The following is a 9,974-nucleotide window of genomic DNA, read 5'->3' as shown; positions in this document are numbered from 1 at the left end:
AGGAATGAGAGGTTCAAGGGGCGGTATCGACGGCAGGTGCTGGAGCTAGAAGGGGTGCCGCAGTGGCCTTGTGTTGCTGAGGGGACACCACGGAGCCACTAAAATCCACACACCCTCACCCCACTGCTACGGCAACATGAGTCATGGCTGCTGTGTCCTTTCTCCCGCCTTCTCCTGTCTTGCTGCTGCCTCCCATGGGCAGAAATCAACAAATGGCCAGGGGGTCCGGGAAATCCAGCAGTATCAAACAGAACAGAAGGGAGGGTGTGGGGCTGAGAGGCAACAGTAGAAAACCAGGGGACGTATAATCACAGGATTTGCCGACAGACAGGATGTGGGGGACGGAAGGAAAGGGATTAAGGATGACACCCAGGTTTTTTGGCTTAAGCAGCTGAATGAGTAAAGTATCCAAGTGCTGATATAGGGGGAAGTGGGGCAAGAACTGACTGGAAGGAGAATTACCTTAAAAAGCTAGTGTCAGCCTCATATAGACACAATAAACACACAGATGGGAGGGGAACTGTTGCTGACAGACTCGAGGCCAGGCGTGATGTTCACATCATGCTTCAGTTTGAGGAGCAGGAGCACTCGTGCTCAGGCCTCACTCTGGCATCCTACTGGAACCAGGTGCTCTGCTCTCAAATGGATACCATCGATGCTCACCTTTAACTCATGGGGGAAAAGACTCCATTACATTTTCAGGGAACACTCAGATTGCCTCCTTCGGCAAGAGCGGAGAGTCAGCGCTAATAAACACCATTGATTCTTGTCATCTACAGTAGTTTGTTTTATCTTGTTTATGCTCCAGGCTTGAATGCACAACCCTGAGATCAAGGGTCGCATGTTCTACGGACTGAGCCAGCCAGGCACCCCGTTACCCACAATAGTTCTTTCTATAAAGCCGTGACAGTCACCCAATCAGCAAACCCTGAACCATATTTCCTAGGGAACACAGGGTTAGGTTTCTATGTGCCCCTGGTCGTGCTGTGTTCATCAACCAACCGTGGACTCACTGAGCTCACACCCACCAGCACTGGAAGTCCTGCTGGACTGAAGCTTATCTAACACACATCACGGCCCTCACGCAGAGAAAATGCTAGACAGCACGTCAGCTATACTCGGAGGCTTTTTTTTTTTTTTAAGGTTTAGTTTATTCATGAGAGACACACAGAGAGAGGCAGAGACACAGGTAGAGGGAGAAGCAGGGAGCCCGATGTGGGACTTGATCCTTGGTCTCCAGGATCACGCCCTGGGCTGAAGGCGGCGCTAAACCACTGCGCCACCCGGGCTGCCCTTGGACGTCATTTTAAATAGAATCACCAGCAGTAAGAAAACGAAGCAATACCCAGACGGGGCACAGAGCGCTTGTTCACAGTATGAGAGCTGAAACCAGAGGCGGAATGTCCCCGCTTTTCAGCCTCAGCAGGGAAGGTAGGTGTTGACTGACTTAAATTTTTCACTGCTCTGAGCTTGCCAGCAAATAACTGTGAAACACTGCATGGGGGATCCCTGGGTGGCTCAGCGGTTTAGCGCCTGCCTTCGGCTCAGGGCGTGATCCTGGGGTCCAGGGATCAAGTACCGCGTCGGGCTCCCTGCATGGAGCCTGCTTCTCCCTCTCCCTCTCCCTCTCTCTCTCTCTCTCTCTCTCTCTCTCTCTGTGTCTCTCATGAATAAATAAATAAAATCTTTAAAAAACAAAAAACACTGCATGTATTGATTTGGGATCACACACATACTTCAGTGCCTAAGTGGATTCACAAAGGCAGAATCTGCAAACAACCAGGACCCAGTGTGCTTCCTGCTGAAGCCCGTCAACCCGGCGGAGCGCACCCCGCTGCTCCAGCACGTCTAGCACAGCCATGCGGTGAGCATCCCGGACAGTGCTCGCAGTGCCCTCCTCGCTCCTCCTCAACACCCGTGGTTACTCCCTTTGGTTCCTTGCTCTGTGGCCCTAGAAAAAAATCCAGTAACATCTATACCTCAGTTAACCTAGCTATGAAACTGTTACTATAAATGCTAATTAACTGTTAGGCTTGTCGTGTGGGTAAAACTATGTGAAGAGATTAAGTGCCACAAAATGTAGTATGTAGTGATGACTTTACGAAGTATAAGTTTTCCACTAGGCCTCTTAAGACTTCATTTGGCTACTTTCTTCCTACCCCAAGATCCTCATTTTCTATAAACCCCCAAGTTAAACTGGAAAACCAGTCTGCTTGCTGTGCTGTATCCAGGATTCCAGAAGTCTCTCTTCTTCTTTTAAGATTTTATTATTTATTCATGAGAGACGGAGGAAGAAGCAGGCTCCTTGGCAGTTGGGATCGTGACCTGAGCCAAAAGCATACACTTAACCAACTGAGCCACCCAGGTGCCCCGGAAGTCCCTCTTCTAACTTTTATGCAGGCTGTTTCCCTTGCTTGAAGCGTCCCTCACCTTTTCTGCTGATCCTAAGCTCTCAACACTTCGAAATAAACAAGTATTGAACACTGTATTTACACCTTCATTCCCTCCTTTAAACCTATACAATGACAGTATCATAATTTTTTTAGTATCATAATAATTTTTAAAAATATTGTATTTACTTGGAAAGAAAGAGCATGAGTGGGATTGGGGGCAAGGGGCAGAGGGAGAAGCAGGCTCCCCGTTGAGCAGGAAGCCTGAGGCAGGGCTCAATCCCAAGACCCTGGGATCATGACCTGAGCCAAAGGCAGATGCTTAACTGACTGAGCCACCCAGGTACCCCTAAGAATAGCAATTTTTTAAAAATATATAAATCAGCAAGGATAATAGGAAAGAGAACGATGAGACTAGGCAATTCTGGAAGATAGTAAGTGGTAACTGATTTAGTGGGGTGGGGGGAGCCTAAAATTTGGCTGTAGAGGAGAGACCGAGACACTGATAAGAAGTGAGCCACGGGGGCACCTGGGAAACAAAGGGAGCCTGCTTCTCCCCTTGCCTCTGCCTCTCTGTCTCTCATGAATAAATAAAATCTTAAAAAAAAAAAAGTGAGCCACATACACTGTAGAACCCTGGGAAGAATCAGGGATTGAAACTGCCAGGTATTTCTTTGGCATGCGGGCAGGGTAGGGCTGAAAACAGAGAATTGGTTGAAGTTTTGCAGAAGGATTAGATCCCCAAAAATGTCCCCATCCATGCTGCCCACCTCTCTATCCCAAGAAGATAGTCACCTTTGAACCAGGGAGGTTCTGGACATGAGAATACCAAGGACAAAGGTGGGTTCTTCCTAGCAAATCTGACCTTGCGAGTCTTTGCAAAGAAGTGGACTTTGAAACTAGTTTTCCAGATGTATCCCTTAGATCAGAGATGCCTTGGGATCCCTGGGTGGCGCAGCGGTTTGGCGCCTGCCTTTGGCCCAGGGCCCGATCCTGGAGACCCGGGATCAAATCCCATATCAGGCTCCCGGTGCATGGAGCCTGCTTCTCCCTCTGCCTGTGTCTCTGCCTCTCTCTCTCTCTCTCTGTGACTTCATAAATAAATTAAAAAAAAAAATTAAGATGGCTTCCTTATAAATTTTTTTTTTAACTTTTATTTATTTATGATAGTCACAGAGAGAGAGAGAGAGAGAGAGGCAGAGACACAGGCAGAGGGAGAAGCAGGCTCCATGCACCGGGAGCAAGATGGCTTCCTTATAAAAAAAAAAAAAAGATCAGAGATGCCTTGTTCCTTTGAGTCCCAGACCCTTTGGAGAATTTGACAAAGGTAAAGACTCTTTTCTGAGAAAATGCAGATGAAGAAGCCTTTGCTCATTATGCAGGTCAAAGCCCTTCAAATCACAACTTGGGTGAAGCTTGAAAACGTGCTGAATGAAGGAAGCCAAATCCAAAAGACCGTATGTGACTCCATTCATACGAAATACACAGAATGGGCAAATCTGCAGGGACAGAATAGGCTAGTGGTTGCCAGGGACTGGAGGGAGGGAAGAATGGGGAATGGCTGCTAATGAATTTGGAGTTCCTTTTGGGGTGAAAATGTTCTAGAGGAGCACCTGGGTGGCTCAGCGGTTGAGCGTCTGCCTTTGGCTCAGGGTGTGATCCTGGGGTCCTGGGATGGAGTCTCACATCGGGTTCCGCGCAGGGAGTCTGCTTCTCTCCCTGCTTCTTCCCCTCTATGTCTCTCATGAATAAGTAATGTCTTTGAGGTTTTTTTTTTTTTTAAAGACGTTTATTCATGAGAGACAGAGAAAGAGAGAGAGAGGGAGAGAGAGAGAGAGAGGCAAAGACATAGGCAAAAGGAGAAGCAGGCTCCATGCAGGGAGCCCGACATGGTACTCGATCCCAGGACCCCAGGACCACGCCCTGAGCCAAAGGCAGACGCTCAACCGCTGAGCCACCCAGGTGCCCCCAAACCTCATTTCTAGTCTTTTTTCCCCCTTATGATCCTCCAGATTTTGGGGGGAGGGGGAATCACAGCCTAGTCTGAGCCTCCTGTACCTCTATTCAGAACAAGAGCTCAGCATGGTTTAGCCACACTCTTGAGAGATGAGAGACGGGGAGTCTGCCAAGTGAGACTCAGATACCAGGTGGAGAGCTAGGATCCCTGCTCTGTCTGCTCTCCCCAAACAGAAAATGCCAGCCTAGTCATTGAGAACAATGTAATTAAAGAAATAACATTACTTATTTTTAAAAATAAAAGATCCGAGGCAAACAAGTGAGAAGATCCAAGAGAGTAGTGGGACACCAGTGTTTCCTCTATTCACTGTGTGATTCAAAGATTTCATTTTGGCACTCCTGGGTGGTTCAGTGGTCGGGCCTCTGCCTTGCTCAGGTCATGGTCCTGGGGTCCAGGGATTAAGTCCCATGTCGGGGTCCCTGCAGGGAGCCTGCTTCTTCCTCTGCCTGTGTCTCTGCCTCTCTCTCTGTGTCTCTCATGAATAAATAAATAAAATCTTTAAAAAAAAACCCTCATTTTTTTTTATTTATTTATGATAGTCACAGAGAGAGAGAGAGAGAGAGAGAGAGAGAGAGAGAGAGAGAGGCAGAGACATAGGCAGAGGGAGAAGCAGGCTCCATGCACCAGGAGCCCGACGTGGGATTCGATCCCGGGTCTCCAGGATCGCGCCCTGGGCCAAAGGCAGGCGCTAAACCGCTGTGCCACCCAGGGATCCCAAAACCCCTCATTTTTATTTATTTTTAAAGATTATTTATTTTATTCATGAAAGACAGGCAGAGGGAGGAGAATCAGGCTTCATGCAGGGAGCCCGATGCAGGACTCGATCCTGGGACCCTGGGATCATGCCCTGAGCCAACTGCTGAGCCATCCAGGGGTCCCTCAAAGATTTCATTTTAAAACCATATATAAGAAATGAGACAGACACGTAACATTCACTCAGTCGAGTTTATTAAATTTACTGTGTGCTCAGCACTGTCCTAGGCAGGAACATGAGAAGGATTATAAAACATATCAACAAGGGAAAAATATACTTTGTGCTATGCTACTTTGCTATCATTTCCATGTTGCTTTCCGGAGAGTTTTTAGATTGTTTGGGGGGTATGTGGTCCCCCTCCACGTTCCCCTAAAGCTTCTAGTTCTGTCAAACAACACGCCGCTCTGACCATCCCCTGAAGAGCAGAGGGTGAAGGAAGAGCGGCTTCCTGCCCATGTCACAGTCAAGGGCTGGTCATGGGCACCTATGGTCAGGGAGACTTGTTGAGAGGGAAACTGCCAACCCCAGGGTTCAGGGCACTCACAGTGAATCATAGGAAGGCCAAACTTGGGGAGGCCACAGAGAGGGCCCTGGGCCCTCACCCCCTCCCCAGGGGATGTGCTTAAAGTGCTAACACTGTAAAAAAATGATGCATAGCTACATGCTGTCTTGGGTGCCCTTCCCACCTGCCTCTTTTTCTCCTGACTTGTGCTAATGCCAGGCACTGACACCACTGGGGGCTAGGCCAGTGGGCAAGTCTAGTGCCCAGTGAAGAAATGGAGAAGGTCTAGTATCTAACCTGTGATGCCCAAGAGGAGGCGGAGACAGAGAAGGGCAGAGAGGTATGCAGCAAAAGGGACTAGTTTGTGCTCGGCCACTGCCCCTGGGCCAGGCCTTGGTTCCTGGGCAAAGGGCAGTTTGATTCTATACAGCTATCAGGGTCCTAGATTTTCCCTGAGGGCACAAAGCTGCATAGCACGGGAAGCAAGTGAAGACGTGCAGGCACCCCCCCACCCCCCATCCCCCATCCGGGCATGCCCCATGCCTGCTGTGCAGAGTGCTAAGAGTACCAGTGCGTGGCACAGAGCAGCCCCAGGCCAGCAGGGCCACACCACACCCAGACGCTGGAGGACCTGCAAACACGCGGACAGAGAGCCGCATCCGCCGGGGCACAAGCAGTGAAGGCCCCCAACCCGAGTCAGAACAACAGGCTGAGGTCCAGCTGGTGGCTCTGCCAAGACACCTGTGCCCCTGAGGGTCAGGTCCCACATGGATGACACAGAGGGCGCCCCAGCCAGGAGGGCAAGCTAAAGTAGGAGTGGCATGACCTCTTCACAATGGCAACGGGGCCAGGCAGGGGTTGCCTTAGAGAAGGGGGGGGCCCAGGAGCCAAGAGGGCACCCCCCCATCTCACCCTGCTCAGAGCCAGATCTCATCACTGCTCACACTGGACACTCGATAGATATAGCCCAGCATCGGGAGCCGGATGAAACCTGCAGGGTCAAGGATGCCCGGGACTCAGTGAGCATCACTGCCTAGAAGGCGGGAGACCCCTCTCTGCCTCTTGGAGGCTCAGAGGCCTCTGGCAGAAGCGCAAAGGCTGGGGAGCAGAGCGGGGCCAAGGGCCCACATCCCAGTACCTCGGCTGGTGAGGAGGCCACCAGGCTCCGGGTCCAGCAGCTCTGGCCGGCTGTTATTCTGAGCCGTCTGCCGGTCGGCTGGTTTCCCTGTTGGGCGACAGAGGGGGTGGTGCCCAGGATGAGGGGCTGCCTGACCGGGCCGAGCCCCTCCCAAGTACCAAGGTGTCTCTCTTCCTCCGAAGCACCTCTGAAGATAAAGGCAGGGCAGACAGAGGCCGGCCGTACCTCTGGAATCTGGAGTGAGGTCGTTGAGCTGGAGGTTGGACGGGAGGGACATGTTCTCCCGGGGCAGGCGCACGTTGTTGAGTTTCAGGTTGTTGGAGTCACTACAGGGCAGACAGCCTGGGATAGGCCCTGGCTCCGGCAGGCACAGATGCCTGCTTTGGGGCCCAGTCCAGAACTAGGGAGTCCCCTGGTTTCCAGTGTCCCCATGCTGCATGCCGGGTCGGCCCAGCCAGCCAGCCAGGGGAACAGTTACCTAGAGATCAGAGACGGGCGCCGGGAAGGGCCTAGGGGAAAAGAAACCACTTTCTCAGGGAGCCCGCCCATGCTGGGCTCTGCCCCTCTGCCCTTTCAGACCCATGGCCCTCAGGCAAGGGATCCCTCCAACGCCCAGCTCTGGCTCTGGGACAGACGGGGTTCCCAGTGCCCAGCCCCGCTGCCGGAGCCACATCCGGTTCCCCCCGGGGACATGCCTGGGAAGACCTGGCACTTGTCAGAGATGGCTTGTTGCACCGTAGCCCTGTGTGCTGTCCTTGCTGCCCCTCCCTCCCCTGCCCCTGCTGCTCTGCCACCCCTGCTCCCCCCCGCCCCACTCCACCCCTGCCTTGGCCCTACCTTTGGTCTTCTTCTCTTTCCTGCAGACCAGGCAGGCCACCAGTGTGCTGAACCCCACCAGGGCACCCAGGGCAAGCCCTCCGGCCATGATGATGCCCAGCAGTGGCACTTCCACTCGGGTGGCCAGAAGCCCTGCAAGTTGTCCTCTGGTTAGGTTCTCAGTGGGCAGGGCCCCCCAACTCTGAGATGCCACAGGGACTACTCTGTCTTCCTTGCCCAAAGCGGTCGGCACTGCTCACTCGCAAGACTCACCCAAAGGGCAACCAGTCTTTTCATTTCAGTACTGTGATCCTGCACCCACCTGAGGCTTTGCTGGGCCAGCTGCTGGCAGTGCTCACCCGGGGCGGGAAGCGAGGCGCTGGTGACACCCACGTCGTTGGTGGCCACCACGGAGAGGTTGTGTGCCAGGCTGCGGAGCTGTAGCTGCACGGTGTGGTTGGTGAGCCAAGGGTAGTTCTGGGCATCCAGCACCAGGAAGTCAGAAGTGTTGACGGTCACTGGCCCATCCTGGTCGATCCAGGTCACATTGGCAGGTGGGTTGGCACGCACCAGGGCAAAAAGGACAACCAGGAGGCCTGGGCCCTGAGTATCCTGGTACTTGGCCCCGACCTGGGCAATCTCCGGTTTAACTGGTGCAAAGCAGAAGCCAACAGACTCTCACCACACCCCTCCTACTCCTTGCCCTTTCTTCCCAAACCCAGAAGGGAGCCCGGAGCCTGGACCTCTCTCCTCAAGGGGGCACTGGGAAACAGGACAGCTGGGTCTCCTGGAGACGCAGCATCTCATAGTGACTAACAGTATCAACACCAGAACCAAAACGTTTGGATTTGAATCTTGGCTCTGCTTCCTGGCTGTAGGACTGCAGACATTACTTAACCAATCTGTGGCTCTGTTCTTGTTTGTAAAATGGAACCAACAATCGTAATCACCTCATAGGATTGTCCTGAGGATAATGTGCGCCAGTATTTGCAAAGTGTTTAAGTGTTAGTCAACTGGTCTATCAGGCCACCTGCCTGGTGGCTGCTGGGGGTCCCTGGGCAGAGACCCCCTGTCCCTGCCCACCTCAGGGGCACTCACATTGCACATTGAGGATGACAGAAGCGTTGGCTGACCGGCCACTGCCGGGGTCCTGCAAGGAGCAGTTAAGCTCATGCTGGGCCCTCTGGGCAGTAACAGTGAAGGTGCTGGTGCCTCCAGAGAAGGCCTCCCCGCCAACGCTCAGCAGTCTCGAGGTGCTGGCCTCCTGCAGCTGTCCGTCCAGGTACCAGGCCAATCGCGGGGTTCCAGACCCCCCTGCCACGCGGCAGGTGAAGGCGTGCTGCTCATTCTCCCGGAGAGCCCGCTCGGCCCAGGTCTGACCATCAATTTGCGGTGCCAATTCCCCCCAACCTGGAACACAGCAGGGGTTCTGGGGAGAGCTGGGGGAGGGGCGGAGCTGGTGCCTGGGCAGCGGGCCAAGGGCCGCAGGAGCACCTAGGTTCGCTCACTGGGAACCGGCCGGACCTTGGGTGGGTGCGTGGGTGGGTGGGTGCGGGGAACCCGGTGCCCTGGGGCCGGGTGCGCGGAGACAGGGGGGCTTGGCCCCGGCAGCGCCGGGCCAGGGGGTGAACGGGGGCGGGGTACCTGAGCTCAGAAGGGCTGGCAGGAGCAGCAGCGAGCGCGGGAGGGCAGCCGGGCCTGGGGGCGGCGCCATGGCGGCTCCGGCCTACGCCGCAGGCTGCCGAGAGAAGGGGGCGGGCCTCGAGGTTAGCCGGGTGACCGCGGGCGGGCTCGGGAGGTCCTCCGGGGTTGTGCTCTCGGGGAACAAATACAAACCGTGCACCGACACACACACGGGCACTGCCCGCAGCGGCGAGGGCGCGGGGAGCGCAGCCGCGGGGCCGGAGCCCCCGCGCCCGGAGCCCCCCCGCCCGGAGCCGCCCGCCAGGCGCGCAGAGAACACCGCGCCTCCCGGGACCCACGGGCGCCCGCCCGCGCCGGGCCCCACACGCATGCGCACACGCAGGCCCGCGGCGCGTGCCCCTCCCCCCAGGGGGCCGTCCTCCCGGCCGTCTCCCCGTCGCCCCTTCCCCCCGCCATCTGTCGCCCCGCGCCCGCCTCCCACCCCCCGAGGACTAGGCGGAGGCGCGACGCAGCGGCGGCGTCTGGGCGGCGGGGGTCGCGCGGGAGCCCCGCCCCCGCCCCCTGGGGGGCTCACCTGGCGCCCGCCCCGCGCTCCGCACGAGCGACTGCTCAGGTCTGCGGGGCGCCGCAGTCGGCGGGGCGGTGCCAGGCGGGACCAATCAGCGCCCGAGCCCGCCCGCCCCCGGCCCGGCCCCGGCCCGGCCCCGGCCCCG

The 9,974-nt window shown here is 55.4% G+C and overlaps 1 protein-coding gene across 2 annotated transcripts; it reads right to left on the bottom strand.

The window, feature by feature from the left end:
• Positions 1–5,338: 5,338 nt before the first annotated feature.
• TMEM25 (transmembrane protein 25) lies at positions 5,339–9,946 on the bottom strand. Of its 2 annotated transcripts, none has more exons than XM_055305398.1 (9): positions 9,836–9,946; positions 9,262–9,355; positions 8,716–9,027; positions 7,977–8,267; positions 7,639–7,770; positions 7,280–7,310; positions 7,027–7,127; positions 6,802–6,888; positions 5,339–6,654 (listed from the first exon to the last, which is right to left on the bottom strand). In XM_055305398.1, exons 2-9 carry the CDS (start codon positions 9,329–9,331, stop codon positions 6,581–6,583), a joined length of 1,098 nt encoding a protein of 365 aa, XP_055161373.1. In that variant the 5' UTR covers positions 9,332–9,355; positions 9,836–9,946; the 3' UTR covers positions 5,339–6,580. The 2 variants fall into 2 exon arrangements, with proteins under 2 accessions (XP_055161373.1, XP_055161374.1); XM_055305399.1 differs by lacking the exon at positions 9,836–9,946 and adding an exon at positions 9,454–9,592.
• Positions 9,947–9,974: the final 28 nt, after the last annotated feature.

Source organism: Nyctereutes procyonoides, unplaced genomic scaffold, assembly GCF_905146905.1.
Source record: "Nyctereutes procyonoides isolate TBG_1078 unplaced genomic scaffold, NYPRO_anot_genome, whole genome shotgun sequence".
Lineage (NCBI taxonomy): Eukaryota > Metazoa > Chordata > Mammalia > Carnivora > Canidae > Nyctereutes > Nyctereutes procyonoides.
Note: the sequence above shows the minus strand (reverse complement) of the source record. Positions and strands in the feature narration are given on the sequence as shown.

Excerpts from the sequence above, each read along its gene's own strand:
- TMEM25 (XM_055305398.1), bottom strand. The coding sequence starts at position 9,331 with ATGGCGCCGCCCCCAGGCCCGGCTGCCCTCCCGCGCTCGCTGCTGCTC. Across the intron at positions 6,889-7,026 it reads CCTCACTCCAGATTCCAGAG|GGAAACCAGCCGACCGGCAG; the intron begins GTACGGCCGGCC and ends GTCGCCCAACAG. Across the intron at positions 6,655-6,801 it reads TGGCCTCCTCACCAGCCGAG|GTTTCATCCGGCTCCCGATG; the intron begins GTACTGGGATGT and ends TTGACCCTGCAG.